General features: G+C 50.1%; 2 protein-coding genes across 2 annotated transcripts in view; one reads left to right on the top strand and one right to left on the bottom strand.

Annotated features, from left to right (window-relative positions):
• Nucleotides 1-580, bottom strand: part of LOC103925773 (Ig heavy chain Mem5-like) — a 30,430-nt gene extending 29,850 nt beyond the window's left edge. Inside the window, 1 exon segment of the mRNA XM_009334544.1 lies at nucleotides 545-580. Within this exon segment, the coding sequence (XP_009332819.1) occupies nucleotides 545-578 (34 nt within the window). The 5' untranslated portion in view covers nucleotides 579-580.
• Nucleotides 581-17,029: 16,449 nt separating this feature from the next.
• LOC103925762 (olfactory receptor 14C36-like) lies at nucleotides 17,030-25,366 on the top strand. The gene is given in 2 exon segments (XM_009334533.1): nucleotides 17,030-17,938; nucleotides 25,328-25,366. Coding segments are annotated over 2 exon segments (948 nt in total).
• Nucleotides 25,367-25,431: the final 65 nt, after the last annotated feature.

The raw sequence follows: 25,431 nt of genomic DNA, 5'->3' as shown, positions 1-25,431 counted from the left end.
GGGATAGGCATTACAGAGGGGCATGGAAATACCTGGGCACAGAAATGGCCCGGTGTTCCTGGGACCTCTCTTGAGACCTGCCTTACCTCCTGCAGTTGCTGCCAAGAGGAGATGTGACAGCATCAGGACCAATCTGCCCTTGCTTCTTCTTCTCCAGCCAGAGATAAGCCCAGAGCCAGCCTGGCTGCCCCCATTCCCACCCACAGCAGGACAGTGCAGGGCTGAGCGATGCTCTGGGGAACTGGAGAGAGGGGTCAAGATACCATGGGAGGACAGAGCTCAGATCTGCCTAGGTCAGGAAGAGCCAGCTTGGGCTCCCATCCCTTCCAGCCCTGGGGCTGGTAAACATCTCTTCTGTGCCTGGCAGTGGGGTACTGCAGGGTTATGTCAGATCTCCATCCTACTATTGGTCCTCCAACTTCCACACATCCTATGGGAGGGCAGGAAAGGGCAAAGTATTTCAGGAATGATACAGGTCCCAGGCAGAGGGAAACACAAAAAACCCATGCCCATGTCCTCTTCCCAGGAAAGGGGGGGCTCTCACCTTTAACGGCTGCAGCAAAGGTGATGACCAGCATCCAGAGGAGCGTTGCAGGCTTCCCCAGAGGAATTTGCATGGTGCACCGTGAGGTAGGAAAGTAAAATTGTGGGGCTGGGAAGGGCTCAGACCTTCCTCTCTTTGAGACAGCAGAGAAATGCCCTGTTCTTCCAGCGCTGAGGGCTCAGACTTCCTTGTAACTCCAGGCAGATTTGCAGCCTTTTCTGAGCAACCCCTTTGCAGTTGCAGGTACTTCATACACTGGGGAGTGGATACATTCGTCACTGCTGGCCTGGGTGGGGACAGGAAACCACATTCCCTTTTCTGTACGGCTCAGCCTGCACAGGAAACACAGGGACCTCTCTTGTCTCCCCAGGGCCCCTCATACCAGTATCTCTGAACCTCCTGTCAGAGGCTGTGGCCCTGCAGATGGCTGTGGTTATGTAGATGGCTGGGAGGGGACAGACATGGTATTGTGGAGAGGGTCTTCTCCCTGGGAGTGATATCCTCCTTCCCTCAGCATGGCCCAGACCTGTTGCCCCACCCCCAGCCAAGGGCCACAGCTACCAGATCTGGGAGGGAGCAGGAGGATTTTCACTTCTGGCTGCTCCATGTCTGTATCACTGTGAGCTGTGCCCAAAGCACTGAAATTGAGCAGGCAGTCTTCCTGTTCCTGCGTGGTGAAGAGCAGGATCCCCACCTGGGAGGAACCCTGGGCAAAATGGGTCATGTGGACATAGGAGAATCCTGTCACCCACCACGTATTGTGGGGGCCCACAGGGATGCTCCAGTACTAATGCTGATAAATGCGAGAGGCCTCAGATCTGTGACTCCATCAGAGAGCTGCCCAGTCACCTGCTTATTGCCCATACTGCTCAGTGTGCAGGCTGACTTGAATTTCATTCAGAAACAAAGCAGGGTTGTCTCCGCTGCTCCACTTCACCCAGCACAGAGAGGCTGAGTGAGGAGCTAGAGGAACAGGGAGAGCTGCTCCAGGTGGTTTAAACACCCAAAGGCATTTAGGGGCAGCAAGAAGAGCTGTTAGAAGGGCTGGAGGCAAGCTCTTTCCTGGGTTAGCATAGAGCACTTAGAGCTCTTTAGGGGGCATGAAAAATGTTGAAGATCTCCCTCAGGCTTAAATCTTGCTCTTGGGTCCTGGTGTAGGAATGAGGCAAAGTCAGGAAGGATCCAGTTGCTGCAGTGGATCTCTACCCTCCCCATAGTTCTAGCTGCAGGATATCAGGAGTTTATAAGGGCTGAAGAAGCGATAGGAGGGGCTAATTGAGCATGTCCATAGGTGCAGAGAGAGAAAGAAAGAGAAAAACAAAACAAAATATCTGTGACTCAGCCTCAGTAATGGAATCATCTCCAGCCACACTCATGTGTGATATAAACCAGGATGAACCGATGTCCATTTAATACCAACATTCAGTTTCACAGGTTAAAACATGCAGTCACCTTTCTGCATACTCCTCCCACATTCTCGTGTAGTCAGAGCAAGTCCTATACAAACCAATGATGAGTGTCCCATAGCTGCTAGCTGAAATAGCAGCCACCAGTGTAGGGGCATGCTAATCTTCAGCCAGAGAGGCTATGGACTTCAATTAGGAATAAAATATTTCTAGAAAATTAGGTGGGCTTTTCAAAAGAACTTGCTGGGCAGGGCTACCTTGACATACATTGAATTGTTCCTTTCTCTATTTTTTCTTTGGTTCTGTTGTCATGCTTGGTCTGTGTGGCTGCATTTCTTTGTGAGCAACCAAAGTGAGTTATTTCCAGCTTTCCTCTAAAACCGAGGCCATGAAATAAGAAAACTATATTAAGATGTAACTACTTATTTTTTCTGCTTTTTTTTTTAACTGGTTGGTTAACAGGTTGATCTTTCATTCTGCTGTAGTTGGGAAGGCAGATAAAGAAATACCAGGACAGGCTGAACCAGGACTTGTAACTGACAATCAACTGGAGATTATATTTTTGCATGCCTCAGTTTACAGGGTTTACAGGTTTACTGTCTTTGTGCAGTGCACTATGAATCCACAGGGGAAGCCCCTCCATTCTTTTCGTGCCTTCTTAGGGTCACACTTGGTTGGCAAAGAGGGAGAATGCTCCTCCTTTGCTTTCCAGGAGAAGCAGGGCAGGGGCAATGATATGGATTGCACCAGAGAAGGGTAATGGGCTGCCATTTTGGAGGGAAGCGCACTGGCACATGGACAAAAGGAGATTTCTAAGAGCACTGAGCAGGGTTGCTCTGTTGTTTCTTTTTGTCACAGCCCTTCAGGACTCTATGTCCCTGACTCTGTGTCTGGACAGTGGTAGGTAGTTGGATCTGCAGGGCTCTGGGAGTACAGGTACAGGGTCAGATTCAGGGAGATCTGGTTGGTGAAGGGTACTGTGGGAATGAGGAATAAATTTTTTGAGGGATGGGTCATATCCTGTATCTCCATCTCAATAAATGAGACACAACCAATTCAGCTTTTTCCAGGGCATTCCCTGTACCAGTTTCCTCCAAAGTTTGAGTTGTGAAGCTTTCCTATACCAGGCTGGACAGCATCAGCTGTAACTGCAAGATGGCACCTTGGGAAAGAGAGTCAAGAAACTATTCTGACCACTGGAGGTACATGGAGGATGTGTGTGTGTGTGTGTGTGTGTAGTCAGGAAGACAGAACTTTTCCCTAGCATTCCCTTGTCCTCTACTTCCCTCTTCAGGCTGGGGAGGAGGAGGCAGGGGAAGTGGATAACGGGCACTTCCCCAGTAATGGGAAATAGATGGCAGAAAGGGGTCAGATACTCCTAAGCAGCGTATCCTACTGTCACCATCAGGCAAAGCACAGGGGACTGGAAGGACCACTAGCCTGACTCAGGAGGACACATTGTGTGCTAGCCAGCCACCAGCACCCGGATACTCACTGTGGCCCAGGAACAGTAGTGAGAAAAGCCAGTCCATCCTGGTCCAGGGCAGGGAGAGAAACTGCCTTGTAAGCTGCAATGGGGTTATCTCCCTGCAGCTGCCAAGAAGGAGGCTGGAAAGGGGGTGGTGGTATAATGGGGAGAGGAGGCAAGTGCCAGTGCTGAACTGGAGTCAGTCTCAGACTCAGTACTAGAACTTCACTTTTGTCTCTGGCTGGAGCAGGACTGCTAGAGGAGCAGTTCTCCCCACAGAGCAAGCAGGGTCCACCCTGGGCCTGGCATCTGCAGGTCTTGGGGGTCCACTGACCTCATGAGCAGCAGTTGAGCCTTTTGGTCAAAGGTCAGCCTGCCTTTGCCCCCACCCTTGCCCTCTGGTAATCAGACCCCTAGCACCCTTGAGTCTCAGGGCTGCTGTAAAGATGCATGAGGATCCAGGCTGCATCTTTGGTTCTGGAGGTGGGGAACAGCCTTTGGGAAAGCTGTGGTACCTTTTGTGCCCCAGGTCAGCAGCCAATGCTGAAGACACCCTACTGAGTGCCCCACTTCTGAGTCACATCCAGTAGACTGGAAGCCTGAACTTCATAAGACAGAAGGATAAACTCGGTAGCCTTCCTCTATGCTCCTCTGGCTGCATTTCCATGTGACACCTGGTAGAACAAATGGAGGTACTAAGGCCAAGCTGCTGTACCTTTTCCTGTGTCTCCAGGTCTGAGCAGTCAAGCAGAAGAGACTGAGTCAAGTAGGGCTCAGGGCAATGTCTGAGAAAGAGAAAGTCAAGGGGAGATCCCAGTGTCAAAGTCAGGATGGAGCCTTGCAGCTGGGGAGTGAGTGGGAAGGAGTGGATGAACGTCAAGAAGTCATTTTATTCACAGTGCAGATACACTTAGTGTTGTTTGCCAGGTCAAATGCAGCAATACTAAGTGTTGTGGAGCTCCAGTCAGCCTACAAGGAAAACCTTTTCTGAGCAAACAGGAAGGCTGTCTATCCAACCCCCACCTCCAAAGGCCAGTAGGCTGGGGGTGGGCAAAAGGTTGGGAGGGGCACAGCCAGAACAGCTGACCCCAACTGACCAAAGAGATATTCCATAGCATATAGTGTCATGCTGAGCAATAAAAGCTAAGAGAAAGGAGGAGGATGGTGGGGCATTCATTATTAAGGTGCTTGTCGTCTGAAGCAAAGGCTGTGCACACTGAGGCCCTACTTCCCAGGAAGTGGCTGGACATCTGCTGATGGGAAGTAGAGAATAAATCTTTTTCTTTTTTTAGAATAGAATAGTTAAGTTGGAAGGGACCTACAATGATCATCTAGTCCAACTTTTGCTTTGCTTCCACATGTGACCTTTGCTTTCTTTCATTAAACTGCCTTTATCTCGATCCATGAGTTTAGGGAGATGGTGCCTGGGGGGCCCCCGGGCAGGGAGCCAAGGTCAACCCACCGCAGAGATACATAACCAGGCTGTCCCATATGTGACAGGGCAGATGATGTCATCCAGTAGAGGAATCTGGAGCAGCCTGGAGAGCCCGGGGCATCTCCATGAACAACATGTACCTGGGGTGGGCAGTGAATGGAGCCCTACCAGGTGGGGATAGATTGCCCAAGGTAGACTGACCCAAAGGTAAATTGCCAAATTAAGGTATCCATAGGCAAACAAGGACTTTGCAAGCCCCAAGGGATTCAGTGGGGGCCCAGCAGGCACAAGGAAGGTAGCCTGGAGAGTGATTAATGTCACTCTGAATGAATTACCACCAGCTGGATCTAGAGACACACCTGGCCACCTCTAGTGCCTTTGGAAATGCTCCATAGACTCTCCAAGCACCTGCCACCTCCACAGACCCCTGGGGAGGGGATTTAGCAGCAGTGGTCCCAACCCAGCTGGCTCTACTTCCCACTCCAACCAGCATGGCCAGTGTGGTTTAGCAGACCAAGCCTGCTTGGTCTGCTAAAAAGCACTGCCAGCTCAGAACCCTGCAGGGAGCATGGGGAGGGGTCCAGGAATGGCCAGGCAGATCAGAGGAGGAATGGAGAGATATCAGAAGGGAGGTGACCTAAGCTGGAAGTTTCCTCAGAGTGGAAAATGCCAATGTTCAGGTAACCCAAGGCAATATCCAGATTATGGGTACCCCAAAGCATGGTCATGGTGCAGAGCCAGAAGTTCTTGCTTTCCTGGTGCTCCACCAGGTCTGGGAAGTGGCTGAAGAAGGACTGGTGACCCCCACTCCCCATCCCTTAATGCCATTATCCTTCCTGGATAAAAAAGCGAGGCTAGAACTCTGTGTCAGGGCTTGCGCTGAAGGAAGCTTGACCCATGAGGCCATGTGAGTTTCTGTCTGTCCCTCAGTCTCTTTTCCCAGCCAACGTCCTTGAGACAGTCTCCCCCAACATGTGCCAGCCCTTAACCCAATAGTCACCCTCAGACAAGGCTCCTTGGCTGTGGCCCAGCTGCAGGACTGGAGTCAAGCTGTGACCGCAGAAAGATGAGTCCTCTGCATGGCTGGAAGCCTCTGTGAGCCCCCATGGAAAAGGGAACATGTTGAGGACATTCTGACACTCTGTACACCATCCCCATGCCTATGGGGCTCTCAAGAAGGGTCCCTAAATCCTAAGTTCCAGCCTAGCTTCTTGTTGCATCAGCAGTCAGGAGAAATTGCCTAGTATTCCAAACACTCTAGTGGAAACAGGCAAATGCACACGTGTATACACAAACACATGAACACACGATCTTGTACACACAGAGAGACGTGCACACACAGGATGGACACAGTTGACCATACACAGATCAATGCCACTAGGAAGCAGTACCTTTACAGCCACCACACCAACAGCAGCACATACACAACCATGAGCAACACAAGTGTCCCCATCCTGTTCTCTCAGGCTGATCCACTTGTGTGAAGGTCAGAAGTGGTCCTGCATCCCCTACAGCACTTAGCCACAGGCACACACACCTACAGTCCCTCCACTGTGTGCCTGGGCTTTGGGTCTGCCCAAAGACTCAGTTCTGTTACCCAGTCCTGGGTCCCTCCAGATCCTGGTATCCTTCTCCTCCAGCCAACCCTAGTTAGAGTTGGCCAGCAAAGTATGTATATACATTCACCCCCAAACACATACACAACAGTGGGCACACTCACCCAGGAAATAGCCTGAAACAGATTTTAATAAGAAGATAAGATAGACCACAGTGATCAGGCACAGGGTTTGGCCACAAGCAACCCAGGAGATTACTGGAGCGTGTTGAAGACAACATTTTGACACAGTCGATGAGGTGACCAGGGCTGCTCTGTACTGACAGACAAGGTGGACCTGGATGGGGTTGTGAATGCTGAGGGCAGCCACTGCTGCAATGACTATGAGATGGTAGAGAAGTAGGACAACTGGCAGAATCACAGCACAGGACTGCAGGAGGGATGTTTTATTCTAGTTGAGGATCTGCTTGGACTATCCTGGATGGCAAAGAGGCTGTGGGTTACTCTTGGATCTTCAGGGACAATGTCCTCAAAGCCCAGGAACACACCAATCTGGTGTGCAGGGAGTCTAGCAGGGCCTGGCAGGAGGTCACCGAGGATGAACAGGGACACTCCGACTTTGGAATTCAAACACCAGAAGGAAGTGCAGAGAAGGTGGAGGGGGAACAGGCTCCAGGAGGCAGATAGGGACATGGCCTGTGAGTGCAGGGGTGGAACCAGGAAAGCTAGTTCTCAACTGTAGCTGGAACTAGCCAGGGATGGGCAGGGCAACCAGTAGGGCTTCTGCAAGTGCATCATCAGCACAAGAAAAGCAGCTAAGGGAAACTTGGTTCTCCTGCCCAGTGTGCCAAGGAAAAGGCAAAGGAATTAATTGCCCTTCTTTACTTTGTGTTTTCTGTGTAAGATCTGCCCAGAGGCCTCCCTGGTCCCCAAATCTTCTAGCAGTGTCTATAGTAGTGAAGCTTCACCCATGGTAGAAGAAGATGCCACTGGGGATCACTGATGCCGTCTGGACACACACCATGGGAGCAAATAGAATTTAACCAAGGGTGCTGGGGCAGCTGACTAGTATCATTGCAAGACTGCTCTTGATCATCATTGAAATATCATGGCAATTGGGGATTTCTGATGATTGGGAAAAGGCTGACAGCACACCTTATTTCAAGAAGGCAAGAAAGGGAATCTGGGGAACGACTCAGTGTTCCTCTGAGTGACACTGAACGGTCAGTGTCACCTCAGTCCCTGGGAAGGTGATGGGGCAACTCCTCCTGGAAGTCACTTCCATTCACAGAAGAGGTGAGATTTCGAAGAGCCGCTAAAGGGAAGTGGAAATCATCCCTGACAGGTTTGGCTGCCTTCTACAATAAGATAAGTAACTGTGGGCACAAGGGGAAAGCAGGATATTTTCTTCACTTTACCAAGGGCATGGGTAGGACACCTCACCTACAGTTTTCTTACAGCTAAATTGGTGAGATATTCACTAAATAAAACAACCATAGGAGGGTAGAAGCTTGGTTGGTCCATTAAGCCAAAAGGCTGTGATCAGTGGTACAAAGTACAGCTGGTAGCTGGTTACTAGTGGCATCCCTGAGTGGTCAACACTTGCCATGACATAGTTTGATATCTTTATTAATGGCCTGGACAACAGGACGGAGCACATTCACAGCACATTTGTGGGTGATGCCAAGTTGGTGGTGTGCTCCTGAGGAGCATCATTCTGGTTCCTTCTAGTGTTGAGCTCTAGATAAAAGTCCAGAGGTCTTTTCCATTCTGAGTTACTCAGGGAGTTAATGAATCTGTCCTGAAGAGTTCTGTAAAGACAGAATAGGCAGAGGAAGAAGAAAAGACAGTGAGGCAGAAGACAAGATATGAAACATGTCAATATAAATGTAGTAGTTCCTCAGAACAAAATTTCTCTTCTCTGAGTGTCAGTAGGAAATGTATTTTGTCGAGTAACTGTATATACTTATACCTATGCCTTTACCTACACCTATACACACACACATATATATATATATACACTCACATAGAAAGACAGATAACACAGACAACATGGATATGATCAGAACAGTGCAAATCTGGCCATCCAAACCCAGAACATTTCACTGAAGCTTGTCAACCAGCTTTGCTCTGTCAGCTCAACACAGAATCACAGAGTCACTGAGTTTGGAACGGACCTCTTAGAGATCACCTAGTCCAGCCCCCCTGCTTAAGTGGGGTCAGCTAGAGCCAGTATTCCAGCCTGCTGATGAATATTTCTGTGGATGGAGACTCCACAACCCCTCTGGGCCACCTGTTCCAGTGTTTGACCTCCTGCACAGCAAAGGAATGTTTTCTTGTGTTCAAATGAAATCTGATGTGTTTCAATGTGTGCCCATCACCTCTTGTCCTGTCACTGGACACCACTGACAAGAGACTTGCTCCCTCTTCTTCCCTCCCTCCCAACAGGTATCTATTACACATTAAGATGCCTCCCCGAGTCTTTTGTTCTCCAGGCTGAACAGTCCCAGCTCTCTCAGCCTCTCCTCATATGAAAGGTGCTCCAGTCCTTAAAACATCTCTGTGGCCCTGCACTGGACTCACTCCAGTATTTGGTGCTTTTCTGTGACTCCTGTTCCTGCACAGAAGAATCACAAAAGGACAAAAAAACCATGAAAGATGATATTAAAAGCCCTGCTATAGACAATAATGGTCCCTAAGAGCTGTGGAGAGAGACAGGAAGGTTATAAAAGGCATCATAAAAATCCAGGAAGCCCAAGGCTTCTTCTGAAGGGTGACCGGGTTCCACCTGAGAGGCACTGCTGGGCTGGGAAAGAGGGTCAAGAGAAGGCAGTGAGAAACAAGGTGGTTCAGCAAATCCTTCCAATTATGTTTCAGCCCAGAAATGAAAAGCAGTTGATGTCTGTGGGTGGAGGAGGAGGTGACTCATGGAAAATGTCAGGGCTGAAGGCCCCTCTGAAAATCAGAGATGATGGAGATGTTTCCATCCTGCATTTATGCCTCAGCCTGGGAGATGGTGAATGCCTGCTGCTGGCGGGTGGCTGGACAGTGCTCACCATGCTCCATGAGCTGACCTTTCTCTCTTCCACTCCTTCACTCCCCACACTTGCCTTGACGTCAGAAAACATCCATCAGCCTGAAAAATACATGAATGTCCTGGGATGAGATCCCATCACTGCAGGGGAAGAGGGAAATGTTTGTGAGACACATGTGAGTTCAGGGTGTGTGCATAGCAGTGAGTGTGTTAAAGGCAGGAAGACAACCTGAAAGAACATGACAGGGTGGTCATGCTGAAATGAAATAGGTTAAGTTTTTATTTTGAGTCAGCACAAGAAGGAGGATGTGTATTTCTTTGCTCGGATATGGAGTAAGGATTCAAGCAATTCTGGGGCTGGGACATCTTGGATGATAGAGGATTAGCAGCACTTTGAAAGAAGCTGGACAAGTTGTGGGGAACTCACAGGCATTGGCAAATCCTCAGAAAACCACAGCTTTTTGTTTGAAGCAACAGCCAGTGAGGACAGAAGGACATCGATAAAGCTTGGGACATCATGGGGTCAGAGTGAGGTGGGGAAGCAGGGTGGGGTGGTTAAAGTCTGCAAGGAAACAAGCACAGGCAGAGGACAGTGCAGGACAGCCTGTAGGGGGGGACAGCCAAGGCCTTGGTAGGGCAGTCGTCCATCCCCCCCCAACAAAACTGAGGTCCTTGTCCTCTCAGCTATGCCTGCTGTCTCTTCCACTGAGGCCCACGAGAGGACACTGGTTCATTCAGTGGGGCCCCAGGGCCTCATTGCTTCCTCACACCTCCCCTCTAGAGTCCTACCACTGTCGTTCACTCAGCATTGCATATCTCCCACGTAACACTTCCCCCAGGAAAAGCCCTGAGCATCCTGTGAGTGAAAGGATCCCCCTTCTGAGGGGATGGGGGCACAGGGCTTGGCCATCCTGCTTGGTGAAACACATCAAGGGGTTTCAAAGCCACCTCCACATTTGATTTTCCACCTGTAAGCAGTGCCTCTGAATTCCTGCTTCACCTGTCCCCAGGGATGATCACCTTGTCATCCGGGAACCCCACCATTTCTCTCATCAGCCACTGGGGACTTACAGCAGCCTTGTTCATAGCTGAGCTTTCTCCACTAAAGTCTGTACCTGCATGATTCAGCCCGTTGGCACCAGTTACTGCCTGCTTGGAGAATGAGCTGCACACAGACACAGAAGGGTGTTTTATAATTGCCAACAAGATCATCCAGACCTCTCTTTCTAGTTAAGGGAGAGAAATCAGTTATCTCAACCAAGATGCCTTGGCCTATCCTGGCTGTCCTCCAGCTCCTGGTCCAGAAAGGCTCCTGTCGGTCCTGGGTCATGTTTCCCAGTCCCATATGGGGGTTTCAGCTACCCCAGGCTATTTTGGAGACAGTGGCCACCTCTGTTTGGGTACCTGAATCAGCTCCTGAATGAAGATGTTAAAACATATGCAGAAAAGACCTTGGTGTAGGAATTCTCCCTTTTCAGAATTTTGAGGGTTGTCTATAAATTCTCATTAATTTTTACATAGGACATGGACATGGACCACCAAGATGATGACACTTTCTCTCCCTCTATGTAAATTTAGATTTATACAGCCATTTCCAAAAACATATTTCCTGCCAACACTTTGAATGGAGAAACTGTGTTCCCAGGTCATGTTTATAGTGGCACATTGCACATCTATGTTTCATATCTAAACAGAGCTGGAAGCAGTGAAATGTGAAGGAGTTGGATAGATTGCCCTATTATTTCTTTGCCATAAAGCAATGGCCACAACTGCTAGCACTTCCCACATATCAGCCCTGGTTTTGAGCTGGTCAAATCTTTATGGGATGTACAATGGCATAATACCATGGCCCTCCAAGTGTCAGACCCCTGTGTCATACACAGAAGCTCAGAGCACAGCTGTATCAAGAAGCCCAGAGCACAGTTGAGGAAAGCAAATGTCACTACTGTCTTCAAGAAGAGCAAGAAGGACAACCCAAGGAACTACAGGTTGGTCAGCCTCACCTTGATCCCTGAGAGGTGATGGAGCAGCTAATCCTGGAAACCTTTTCCAGGCACGTGATGGACAAGAAAATCAGCAGGAGTAGTCATCATGAATTCAATAAAAAGAAGTCATGCTTGACCAACTCAATAAACTTCTACAATTAAATGACAGGCCTGGTAGGTGAGGGAAAAGCAGTGGATATCATCTGCCTTGACTTCAGCAAAGCTTTTGACACTGTCTCCTGTAAGATTGCCATAGAGAAGCTGGTGAAATATGGGTTGGAAAGGAAGACAAGGAGGTGGATTGAAAAACTGGCTGAATGTCTGGGCCCAGAGAGTGGTGATCAGCAGCGCAAAGTCTAGTTGGAGGCCAGTGGTGTTCCTCAGGGGTCAAGTACTGGGTCCAGTCCTGTTTAATATCTTCATTAGCGATCTGGATGGTGAGGCAGAGTGCACCTCAGCAAGTTTGTTAACAACACCAAACTGAGAGGAGTGGCTGATAGGCCAGAGGGTCTTGCTGCCATCCAGAGGGACACCGAGAGACTGGAGAAATGGGCCAACAGGAACCTCATGAAGTACAACAAGGAGAAGTGCAAAGTCCTGCACGTGAGGAGGAACAACCCCAGGCACCAGTAGGACCCCTTTGCAGAAAAGGACCTGGCAGTCCTGGCGGACATGAGGTTGAGCATGAGCCAGCAATGTGCCCTTGCTGCAAAGAATGCTGCCAGCAGGTCAAGGGAGGAGATCCTTCCCCTCTCTCAGCACTGGTGAGACCACACCTGGAGAGCTATGTCCAGTGCTGGGCTCCTCAGTGCAAGAGAGACATGGACATATTGGAGACAGTCCAATGAACGGTCACAAAGATGATGAAGGGACTGGAGTGTCTTTCCTGTGAGGAAAGGCTGAGGGAGCTGGGACTGTTTAGCACAAAGAGAAGGCTGGGGAGGGAATCTTATTCATGTCTACAAATACCTGATGGGAGGGTACAAAGAGGACAGAGCCAGGCTCTTTCCAGTGGTGCCCAGTGACAGGACAAGAGGCAGTGAGCACAAACCGCAACACAGGAGGCTCCATCTAAACATCAGGAAACACTTTCCTACTGTGAGTGTGACCAAGCACTGGAACAGGCTGCCCAGAAAGCTTGGGGAGACTCCTTCTGTGGAGATATTCAAAAGCCATCTGGACATGGTCCTTGGCAACTGTCTCTAGTTGGCCCTGCTTGAGCAGGGTGATTGGACCAGCTGACCTCCAGAGGTCCCTTCCAACCTCAACCATTCTGCAATTCTGTGCTTCTGTGATCATGTAATTCTGTGATTACACACAGTTGCTTTGCCCGTCCAGTGAGTGCAAGCACACCGTCTCCGTCTGTTCTGGAGACTTCCTTAGGTTGCTTACAGAAGGCTTTGTCCATTTTCTCACCCTGACTGAGTGGTTCTAGCTCCCACCACGATGTCACCTTCAGGGGAGTCTCCTGTATTTCTCGCCCACAAACGCTCACTCAGTCATCTGAGCCATGGAGAGCTCCATACATTTGAGCTTCCCCAGCTCACAGAGGGTATCCCCCAGCCTTATTCTCTCACTCTCCCCAACCCCACCCAGTGTCTCCTAAAGAGCTTGTATCTATCCATCACAGCACCCAAAGCTGTGCAAGCTGTCACAGCCGTGGTTCCCTCAGCAGTGATGGCATGAGGAGCTCCAGGTCCTTCTGCCCGTGTCTGAGGATGAGGGTATTGGTGCATACCTGGGTAGCAGCAGCTCAGCAAAGTCTTCTCATGGGGAAAATTGGAACCAAGCACCCAGGACCCCATGTATGCAAAGGCTTTACTTAAGAACAAAGACATGCTGGAAAGGATTGCAGGTGGCAATGTGCTGATGAAATGAGATATCCATGAAGACAAGAAACCCTGCAGTCCCCAAGGCCAGAGGAAATCAGGCCTGGGCTGTGCAGCCCTTGCAAGAGAGGAGTTTGCTGCCTGAGGTGACTTCTGCAGCACCTTGTGCCAATTTCCAGGAACATAAGCTACCACTGAGAAAGTCCCTGGGTGAGGTAAGCTTGTGATCCAGCCACACTGTGGACATCAGTGGCACGTTTTTTCTTTATATCATCAGGCAGGTGTGTAAGGGAAAGGAGAATCATCATGGGTTGAGAGCATAGTGGCACAAGTGGAGACCCTGGTGTGATGTCCTCCTAATCCTGCAGCACCTCTGGGTGTAGATGGGATGGATCTTGCCTCCATGCTGTGGTGCTGGTGTCCAGGTGTTCACACACAGGCACTGGACCCCTTTGGGAGGCCCTGGTATATCTGCCCCGCACCAGCTCCAGCAGAGCACAGATTCCCTGGATGTCCTGTGCAGTATTTGTCAGTCATGTGCTTGCACTGCGTGCCCCAGGCACCTGGCATGGTACTAGAGGCCTTTCTTATGCCATTGAAATTAGAACCCTGAATTAATGTGGGTGCTTGCGGTGCAGGGATGTGTACATGTCTTAGTTCTGTAGTGAGCTGAGTTCTAGTGAATGCGATGGACAGAGGCAGGAGAGAGAACTGACCCTCCTTCTGGTGCACTCCCCCATTTGGTTAACTGAAAGCCCAGCTGCCAACAGGGAAATGTGTCTAATAGGCATTCAGATGCCCTAAACGTTTGGTTTAATCTGAGGTGACCAAGGATGCCCCTCCCCACTGCCCTGCAGCTGATGCTCAGGCAGGATTTGGGTTTCTCACATGCTCTGCAAGAGTTGTAGGTGCTCCATATGCCACCTCGTGTGTGAGTAGCTGACTGCCACCCTCTATCCCACCGGTCACAGTGAGAGCTCAGGGAAGGGACTGGCCTGCAGGCACCTGTTTTGTGCATACCTGAACTGGAGCAAGAAGAATGCCAGCTCCTGTTAGTCTGGAGATATGAGTTCCTCTTCAGCCTCAGGGCTTCTAACCAGAGATGAGATACCTGCATGGACTCGGGTGAATGCTTGCCTTACACAAGGGGAAATGATCCCTGGCTGTCACTGCTGAGGTGTCCTGTCTGGCAATAGGACAGGGAGGGGAAAACTTCCTCCTCTCATAGATCACCATGTTCTGGTAGGACAAATCACTCTTACAAAATCAGTCTCTCCAACGTTCAGAGAGGAACATTCAGTGATTACTTCAGTCTGCTTCAACCTACACACCCCAGGAGGGACCCTGCTGCATTTCAGGAGCTGTCAGCCCTGGAGCTCTGGAAACATCTCAAGGGAGACCAGTGGTGGGCAGGGAAAGTGGTGCCTTGGGCTGGTGCTCTGCTGCTGAGCTTGGACAGGCTCCTGGGACAGAGGGAGCTCATGGCAAGCATGCAGCACTGCAGGGAGACATCTCTGCCTTGGAGCAGCTCCTCTGCAAAGTGCAGCAGAGCTGAGGGCACTGCCTGCAGGCACCAAGGGGAGATGAACAAGGCAGAAAGGTTAAAAAGTCTGGTGTGGGAGGACAGAGGAAAGCTTACTGGGGGACAAATCTTCTCTGCCCTTTACACGGTAAGTCTCTGGCTGCAGGGCAATGCAGATAAGTATCCTGGAAGTATCTCTTAGACCTGGCACATACCGTGGTTTGTGCAGAGGAGGAGAAGGTGCTCCTGAGCAGGGTTTCCCTGCACGCTGTCAAAGGACAGGGCATGACATCTCCCTTCTGCCAAGGATGGCTGCAAGGGTGTGAAGCCAGGTGTGCACCCAGGAGTGCCCAGGGCTGTCCTTCAGGGCAGGGTCCCTGCACCCCAGGGAGCTGTGTACCAGGGCAGGGACTCTGCCGCCTGCCAGGGTCAGCACTCAGCCTGCCTGGGGAGCTCCCCACAGCACTGTGGGAAGAAGCTCCGGGTGGAAGAAGCAACCCATTTCAGGGCAGGTCCTGCTTTTGGGAGGGTGCTATGTGGGTCAGGGCTGCTCACACATCCAGATCACCCCTAGGCCATCCCTAGCATAGACTTTTCTAGAGGAAGCTCAATGCAGGGATTATTGTAAAGATAAGGAGCTTTCTTGTGTTTTCATTTTCTTGCTCTAGGGGTAGTGGGGTATGGGAAAGGGAGAGATGGAAAAGGAGTTTTCAAGTTTGAACAAGTCACTGAGACACCTGATCTATAACTTTAAGTGGTCAGCAGGTCTGCTAGGAGCCTTGTAAAGTGCCTTCAGCTACTCCTCTGCCTGTGGACAGCATTAGCATCACCTTTGCTGGACCTTTCAGGATTGTTCTGACCTGCCCTTTTCCACCTGCAAACAGGAACATGTGCCTAGCCAGTGCCCTGCAAAGAGGCAGGTTTCTGTAGGCCAAGGTGAGGCACAAAGTTTGGGATGGGGCCTGTTAGCACTGACAGGGAAAAGACATGGGACAGGGAAACTCCTCCCAAGAGGAAAATCTCCAGGTAGCAGGGATATGATCAAGGAATGAGAGGAAACTAAAAACAGAAAAGTTGTGGGAGGGAGAATTCAGAAAACTTTGTATGATCCTCTTCAATGCACACAGCTTCCTCTGAGCAAGCCCCCTTGCCTCCTCTCCCACCCAGCAAAGCCTCTGCCCTCAGGACTGTGGGGTCTAAGGCTTGAACAACCTTCTCTGCAGCCAGAGCTCCAGAAGAGCAGTGGTGCATCTCTCCAGCCACGTGCCCAGTTCTGTCTGCAGAGCAAAGGGACTGAGTGCAACTGCCTGGCAATGTTGATGCCTGGGATGTAGCATGCACAGCTGGGTAAGGAAAACACTTTCCTGTGTGCCTCCTCTCCTCTCCTCTCCTCTCCTCTCCTCTCCTCTCCTCTCCTCTCTTCCCTTCCCCTCCCTTCCCCTCCCCTCCCCTCCCCTCCTCTCCTCTCCTCTCCTCGTGTGCCTCCTCTCCTCTCCTCTCCTCTCCTCTCCTCTCCTCTCCTCTCCTCTCCTCTCTTCCTTTCCCCTCCCTTCCCCTCCCCTCCCCTCCCCTCTTCTCCTCTCCTTTCCTCTCCTCTCCCAGCTAGACTGTTAACATATTTTCCCTCATTACCCCACTTGACAGTGTTATTCTTATAGTTATCTTGTTCTTGCTGTCAGGGTCTTTGGGGATGGGAGTTTCGTCTGCAGAGTCAAACACTGACGTTGTGGGGCCTTTCACAAGCAATCCTCTTGCTTTGCAGGACTTGCTCTGTTGTTCCTGAGTGCAGCAGAAACGCTGAGGGTTTCTGACAGGCAAGAACGCTCCGCAAGTGTTATGGAGGGCAGTTGTAAAAAAAACATCACTCTCAAACTTCCTTTTGCAATCACCGTTACTTAGTAATGGAAGTGCAGATGCTTATAAGCGCTTCTGCATTAGGAGTGGTTTCATCTGAAAAATGTAAACATCAGGACTGGCCCCTACCTCCACCATTCCCATGAACCCACTGCTGCAGAGCAGGGCTGACCCCTCTGGAGGCAGCAGGCAGATGTGTTGCTCCTCATGACACAGCCAGCACAAACCAGCAATCCAGCCATGGAGATGAAGGAAGGTCTCCTAGAAAAGGAAAAGGGGGAGTGTGTAGCAGAGCGAAGGTCTTTGTGAAATGCCTTTGATTTTGCTCAGACAAGACTCTCCTAACTCTTTACTGCCTTTTCCTCCTTGAAGAGGGCTGCATGACCAGTGACAGCAAATGTCCAATGGCAGCTCCATCAGCCAGTTCCTCCTCCTGGCATTCGCAGACACGCGGCAGCTGCAACCTGTTGCATAGAATGCCAGGCTTTTCCTGGGCATCTACTTGTCTATCATCCTGGGCAACAGCCTCATCATCATCGCTGTAGCCTGCAACTACCACCTCCACACACCCATTTACTTCTTCCTCCTCAACCTCTCCCTCCTCGACCTGGGCTCCATCTCCACCATTGTCCCGAAATCCATGGCCAATTCCCTCTGGGACACAAGGGCCATCTCTTACTCAGGATGTGCTGTCCAGGTCTTTTGCTTTCTCTTTTTTATATCAGCAGAGTATTGTCTTCTCACCGTCATGGCCTACGACCGCTACGTTGCCATCTGCAAACCCCTGCACTACGGGACCCTCCTGGGCAGCAGAGCTTGTGCCAAAATGGCAGCAGCTGCCTGGGGCAGTGGTTTCCTCAATGCTGTGCTTCACACTGCCAATACATTTTCAATACCACTCTGCCAAGGCAATGCTGTGGACCAGTTTTTCTGTGAAATCCCCCAGATCCTCAAGCTCTCCTGCTCAGACTCCTACCTCAGGGAAGTTGGGCTTCTTGTGGTTAGTCTTTCTGTAGCTTTAGGGTGTTTTGTTTTCATCGTGCTGTCCTACTTGCAGATCTTCAGGGCTGTGCTGAGGATCCCCTCTGAGCAGGGACGGCACAAAGCCTTTTCCACGTGCCTCCCTCACCTGGCTGTGGTCTCCTTGTTTATCAGCTCTGGCCTGTTTGCCTACCTGAAGCCCCCTTCCATCTCCTCCCCATCCATGGATCTGCTGGTCGCAGTTCTGTATGCAGTGATACCTCCAGCAGTGAACCCCCTCATCTACAGCATGAGGAACAAGGAGCTCAAGCATGCCATTAAGAAGGTGATTTCATGGATGTTTCTCAATAGTGATAAATTTCCCACCTGTCTCCACAAATGACTACCAGGGTATCGTACTGCATGCCTGTAATTTGCGGGGGTTGTGTTATTGTTATCATCACCATTATAATTAGTGTCATTATTGCTATCATTCTCATTTTGTGGTAATTTTTGGTTGTTATGTTCCTACATAAATGTTTGGATTCACCTAATTTCTACTGAGGAATTAACCTGCTCTGTCACACCTGGAGCCTGTGTAAAAGTGTGTTTAATGCTGGGTCAGAGCTAACCCCTCCTAGCATCTCTGTAATAAAGAGGGATCTCCCAAGCACAGTGCCTGGAGACTCAACTTGTCTTCCAAGGCTGGTGCCAAGAACAGGCATGAGCAACCGCACCCCAAAAGGGCCTGTTGCTCCATGGGTTCAGGAGCAAACAGCTCACTGTCATAGTGTGACCTGTTAGAGATCAAGGGTTGGATTTAGGACTCACCTGTTGGTGTCTGGTGACAGTGATGACAGTGAATGTTCACTGAAATACATACCCAGGGCTGTCTCACGTGTGACATGCAGATCATGTCCTTAAGCAGGGGAGTCTGGAGCTTCCTGGAGAGCCCAGAGGATCTCCATGTACTGTGTGTGCCTGGGGTGGGCAGTGACTGGAGTCCCACAAAGTGGTGGAGTCACCCAAAGGGAAAGTGCTAAACCTGGGTATCTGCAGGGAAATAAGGACACTGCAATCCCAGAGCAGGTAGTGGGGACCCCACAGGCACAAGGAAGGGAGGCTGGAGAGTGATTTATGTCACCCTCAGGCAACGGCTGAACACATCTAGTGTCCTTGGAAGTACACCATAGTCCCTTAAACCACCTGTCATATCCACAGACCTCCTGGGAAGGGGGATTACCAGCAGTGACCCCCATGCAGCTTGGGGCCATATGAGAAGTATCAGGAGGGGCCCAGGAATATCCATCCAAATCAGAGGATGGATGGGAAGAGGTCAGATGGGGGGTGACCTGTTCTAGAAATTGCATCAAATAGAAAAATGCTGGTGTTCAGCTAATCCAAGGCAAAGTCCGGACTTTAGGGTACCCTTAAACGTCTCAGACATGCATTTGTAAAGTTGATTTTCTCACTATGGGAGGCTGAACATGCTAAGTTTTCTTCAGTCAGGAGAAAAGAAGGCTTTGGGGAGACCATATAACATCCTCCCCACACCTACCAGGAGTTAACCAGGAGGGGTTATGCTCCTCACTGCTGTACATGACTGGGGGACGAGGGCCAATGTGTAGTGAGAAGGTTTCCCAGAATTGGTGCCATCTCTGTCTTTGGAGGTTTTCAGGCCCAAAATGAATAAATTCCCATCAAAACTGCTGTGACCTGATAGCTGACCCTGCTGTGAGCAGGAGGTTGGACTAGAGACCTCCTGAGATCACTTCCAGCCCAAGCAAATCTGTGTTTTCATCCACTATGGATCTTCCCTTGATGCTGGTATTCAAAGCACTCAGACTCCCCACTCACCACTGGTCATGGAAATAAGGCGTAAATATGCTCAGATCAAGTGCAGCTTTCTTGTCCCACTCCAGTCAGGCTTTCTTGGGTGAAGGGCTGCTTGGCAGGTACGCCAGAACAGTCTTGATCATATCCTTGGCTTCACCTTGTATTTCCTTTTTCCATGTTTTGCCCTTCCCAAGTTCTTCCCTTTGATCATCCTCATGCCCTCCTGTACAATCAGCACACCTCTGCTTACCCTTTCCTCATTGAACCTGGTTTTGCTTGCATTGTACCTTCATTTGGTGTTTCTGGCATGGTCACCATGGTAATACCTACTACCTTGGGCAGCAATTTCATTTAACTAGCATCTCCATCTTCATCTAGACGTTAATAGCTGACACAATGGAGCTTCAGTCCAACCAGACCTTGAGAAATGGATTTGGTCAATAGAAGCCTCTAGACATTTTCCAAGGAAAAGGGATCTTCTGATGTTCTGTGTCAGGGGGCAGAACAACTCCATACATCAAGGCAGACTCAGACCTGACTGGATGAGGAGCAACCTCAAGGACCATAGGCATTACGAGGGATGCCATACAAGTCAGTGCTGCTAAATGTGAATATGGCCATGTGCCTATCGGGCTGCACTGGGAGGAGCATGGCCACTCAGACAAGGGGAGGTATTCCCCTTGACTTGGCACTCGTGTGTCCATATCTGGAATAGTGTGTCCTGGTGCGGGGCTCCCATTCAGGAGGAGTGTGGAGGAATTGGAGAGGGTCCAGAGGAGATCTGCCAAGATGGGTTTGGGGGCCATGTATGGAAAGGCTGAGAGAGGCTGAGGAAAGGCTTCTTAGGCCTGTTGAAGCAGAGGCTCAGGGTAGTGTAGTGGTAGCTTGAGGAAGCTTGAAAGTTGCTCACAGAGATGACTGCATGTTTTTCTGGCAGTGAGAAAGAGTATGAGGAAGGAAAACCACCAGGAACTGCAGCTTTGGAAGTCCAGACTGAACAGGAGGAGGAAGAAATGTCATTCAAAAGGTAGTGCTGTGCTGCTACCGGTGACTGAGAGGGAATCTGGGATCAGCCCATTGCTTTGTATTTCAAGGAACAGCCAGTGAGGATGGAGAGAAATCAGTGAAGGTAAGGATGGGTGCTGGGGTGAGAGCAAGGTGAGGAAGTGGGTGGGTTGTCTACAGCCTGCAGGGAAACAGGCACAGGTGTGGGACAGTGTAGGACAGCATAGGACAGCCTGCGGTGGAGATGGCTGAGGGTGCTGGCAAGGCTGGAAGGCTGCAGCAGAACCGAGGTCTTTATCCCCTTGGCTATGGCTGATGTCTCTGCCACCAAGGCCTATGATGAAACACATTGTTCTCATGGCACTGGAGCCTCATTTCCTCCTTGAATCCCTCAGGGAGGCTGGGAGGTGTCATACCTTTGTCCTTCATTTGGCATCACAAAGCCCATATCCTACTGCCCCAGGAAGCCCTGAGCCATGCGTGAGGACAGGATCTCCGTTCCCCAAGCTGGGGGTGGTCAGAGCTTGGCATTTAGCTTGATAAATACATGAAGGCTTTACTCAGCATCAGAGCTACCTGCACAGTGCCTCTGCCCACCTTTCACCACTGCCTCCAATTTTCTGCACTGATGAGTCCATGGGGAGACTTTGTCAGTAATGGCCCTCAGTGGGGACAATTAATACTCCAAGAAACTTCAGCATTTCCTTCTGACTTTGCCTTCTCAAGCAGTTTGTTCAATCTCCTCTCAGTATCTGAGATTCATGGATTTAGGACCAAATACACCACGGGCCTCATTAAAATCCCATAATTTTCTTCAAGTCTTCAAGACTTGTACAGCTAATTGAAAAGGCTTCAGGAGAGTAGTGAATGATGAAGATTTCAATGACCATTTAATAAGAAAGGATTTTTGCTTTTTAAGGATATTTTTATAATTTTCACTTTACAGAAGTGATAGGAGCATGCCCCAACAGATATTGATCCAGAGGGTCTCCTAAGGAGGTCTGGGTGGGCAGGAAAAGTAGTCTCCTTGAGGACAGACACTATCAACAAACTTCCTCCTCACCTTCCCAACCCCACCATTTTTGTCATCTGCCCCCTGGCACTTGCATCACTTTTCCTTACATCAGACTTTTCCACTGAAGTCTGCAGCTTCAGTGTGATGCTACAGCTCTTTTTCACCAACTCCCACATGCTTTCCTCAGTGAACTGCCTGCACACAGGCACAGAAGGGTTCCTCTTCATTGTTAACAAACAAAAGTTACACACAATACAATTTAATGAACAGTAAAACGCTCCTTAACTGTATGCTAAGTCCCAGCTGCATCTAATGATGTCCACCTTCCACAAGGGATAGCCGTACAAGAACTTTTTTAGGCAGAGAGATAGGAAAGGCTAGATACAAACATAATGGAGTAGATTAAAGAGTAAATTAGGCTTCTGAGAGATAGGGCAAGCTTCTAACTCCCTGAAGCTCAAAGCAGCAACTAGTTGGGAGGCGTCTAAATGAACAAAAAGGAAGGGGAAGAGGAAATCTGGAAAGCAATGGGAAGGGCACATGTCCAGATAGTCTGCTGAAAATATGCTCTCTTACATATGGTCCTTTAATCAGGACAGGTGGGAACACCTGAAAGATGAGGTAGATTAAATATGCAGCGTAACAGCAGAATACTGGTAGTGCAAGTACAGGGGGAGATCAATATTTCTTCTCCTATGATTAATACACTTCCTGGAAATTCCCATTCTGGCATGGTGGAAAATCATTGCCATTTTATTAAAAGTACTCAATTGTTTCAGCTGATGAATATGTACTCAAATTCTTTCAAACATTGAAAAATGTTGTTCACCTTTCTAGGCAGACCTCAGCTGTCTGACCATAAACATCCGGTGCCACTTTTTGGGGCCCCAGTGTACCTTAGGTGTTTTCCTGGGACTGGCAACTATCACAGAGGACCTGTGGGAGACCAGAACCCTTCAGGAGCTGCAGGTGCAGCCTGGGCAGAGGGTCCCAGGGCATCGATGCTGGCACCAGGTGTCTGAGTTCCTGTAACTGAAGACATTTGTGTCCCACATCCAAACTTGGTTCTGAACACCTTTCTTTTTCAAAGAAAGAAAAAAGACACAATTCCCCCAAAGACCAGTGTATTAAAACAACAGAAAACAAAACAATTTTAAAAGCTTCGATTTAGATCACGTGTTTGTTTCATTTTTATTGACATTAATTAGTGTATGTCAAGCTAACAACATTAAGAGAAGATTACTCTGTGTCTTACACAGAGCCCCATGCCCCCAAAACAGTCCCTGCCCAGGACTGTCCATGACACTCCTCAGTCAGACACTCACACTGAGGTGTTGACCTCTCTTCACTGGTTTAGGTGTTGTTTCAGATGGTCACATACAGCATAGGAAGATTCATGCCTCGTAAACATCTGCTCTGTACCCATCAGAAATAGGGCCTGAGGGTCATAAGATAGCTCGGGTTGGTAGGGACCTCAGTAGGTTTTTAGTCCAACCTGCTAGAAACAGGGTCAGACCAGGCTGTTCAAGAATTGATCCAGTCGAATTTTGAAAACCTCCAAGGAGAGAGACTGCACGACCTCTCTGGGTGACCTGTACCAATGCTTGGCTGAGCAATTTTCTCCTTATGTCCAGGATTAACTTCTTTTTCACCTTCCACATGTTGTCTTTTATCTTCACAACATGCACCATGGCGAAGGGCCTGGCTCTTCATAACCTCCTCATAGGTATTGGCAGTCTGCGATGAGGTCCCCCTCAGCCTTTCCTTCTCCAGACTGGACAAGCTCAGCTCCCTCAGACTCTCCTCACAGACCAGGTGCTTCAGCCCTCTACCATCTTGGGCCCTTCACTAAACCCTCTCCATCTTGCTGACATCTTTCCTGTACTGGGGATCTGAAATCTGGATGCAGTAACCTGGATAATCCCCTCCCTCAATCTCCTGGCTGTGCTCCTGGTCATACAGCCCAGGATGCTGTTTGTCTCCCTTATTGCCAGGGCACATGACTGCCTCCTGTCCAGCTTGCTGCCCAACAAGACCCTTCCATAGGATGCCCCCATCCTGTGACATTTCCAGGCTTAGTCCCCTGTGGGGGCAGAAATTAGCAATTGTATTTGTTGGATTTCATGAAGTTCCTGCTAATACAGTGTCCTCCTCCTTGAACCCTTTCACTGAGCACAGAGGCCCGGAGACCTTTTCAGCAAAGGCTCAGGCAAAGCATGCATTGAGTCAGCCCCATCTGTGTCTGCTGTTATTAAATCACCCTCCTCATTCAGCAACAGCCCTACATTTTCCTTGTTCAGCTTTGGTCTCTAACAAGCGATCGAAGCTCTTCTTTTTGCTCTTGACTGTCCTTGCAGACACCAACTCCAGGTGAGCTTTGGCTTTCCCAAAATCATACCTGCACAGCAAAGGCAATGCATATAGATTCCTTGTATATACCTGTCCTTGTTGTAACCTCCTGGCAGTTGCTTCATGGCCCCTGACAGCGCCCTGTCCCTGCCACACTGCCCCAGATATCATCCTACGGCCCCATTGCACAGGCACAGCATGGGACAGGCTGTGTTCAGGTGTGTGGAAAGGTCCCCCCCATTACAATACCAATGACAGTCCTCAGTTCCCTATCCCCGCATAACCATCCTACTTTTGCAGCTTTCCTCAGTGACCAGGGCCTGCCCTGCCCTGGCTCTGTCCCACGTGAGTCTTCGCAGACAGCCCTGCTCCATGGTCTGCTGTGGTCGGGGCTGAGAGAGAGGCTGGGCATGTCTGGACATTCTCCTGATACAGGTGCTGAACCCAGCAGGAGGATGGAGATGGCCTCACAGCAAGACTCACCCAAAAACCTGGGGTGAGTGAACACAGATAGAAATTGCCAGTATGAGAGGCTGGAGGTGACAAATGCCCTGGGCCAACTTCCCAATCTATCCATGTGTCCAAGGGCACAGACTGGCCTCCTCTGTTCTGCACCTGCATATCTCAGCTCCCTTCCATGAACCCTGGCTCTGCACCACAAACCCACTGGTGCATGTCCTCACCTTGCATGGTCACACAACTCAGCTACCTTTGGTGTTCTCCTCTCCTGAGCACTTTCCAGCCCAGCCCAGCCCCTACCTGGCTCTCCCCACCTCCCCTGCCCTCTCCCCAGCTTAGTACAGCAGCGCAGTCTGGTCTGGCCCCATGGCAGTGCCCACTGCAAGGTGCTGCAGAACTCCAGGCATTCACACCAGAGCCCCAGCCCCTCTGAAGGGCACAGCAGCTCCTGGGGGAAAGAGAGGGGTGTCATTCCCACATCAGCCCCAGGCTGGGGGATGGCCATGATATGAGGATACGGAGGCCAGTGACTCCCTGTGTCTCCTGCCTCCAAGAGATCCTTATTGCCCATCTGTTGCTGGGAGCCCCTCTGTGCCAGCATAAGACTCCTGGCCTTGGGGCTCCTAAGGCTGCTCATACTGCCCCAGCAACAGAGCAGCCTGCCCCAAGCCGGTGCATACAGAAATAGGTTTCTCTTTGTCATTTATTTCCTTGTGGAAGCACAGAGTTGTTCCTATGCTCTTCCCCAGGGTCGTCCCTGCCACCAGAGAGCCTCTCTTGCTGGCCTCTCTTGCCCCCTCCTTGTTCTCACTGCAGGGCCCCATGCTGACAGTGTTGCTTGCCAGAGCGAGCAGGCTGTGGTGCCTGAAAGCCACAGGGAGACAGTCCTAGGCAGATCCCTTTTGATCATTCACCATCTCGAGGGGGACTGGACACCCACATGTGAAAACAGTCCAGACCTCCATCCGTAACACATCACCCACTGCCCTCCTCTCCTGAGCCCATGGAGAACCCAAGCACAGCAGCACAGCCTCGTGGGGGACAATTTCTTCAGCCTTTTTTTCACTTCAGCTTTGGAAGAAGAACCCAACCTCCAGACACCAGCACTGACAAAATCCCCTTTTATTACAGTATTGTGACATGGGAGACCAGCTGTACCATCGCGCCAGACATGT

Source organism: Pygoscelis adeliae, unplaced genomic scaffold (assembly GCF_000699105.1).
Source record: "Pygoscelis adeliae isolate BGI_AS28 unplaced genomic scaffold, ASM69910v1 Scaffold400, whole genome shotgun sequence".
In the NCBI taxonomy this organism is placed as follows: domain Eukaryota; kingdom Metazoa; phylum Chordata; class Aves; order Sphenisciformes; family Spheniscidae; genus Pygoscelis; species Pygoscelis adeliae.
Note: the sequence above shows the minus strand (reverse complement) of the source record. Positions and strands in the feature narration are given on the sequence as shown.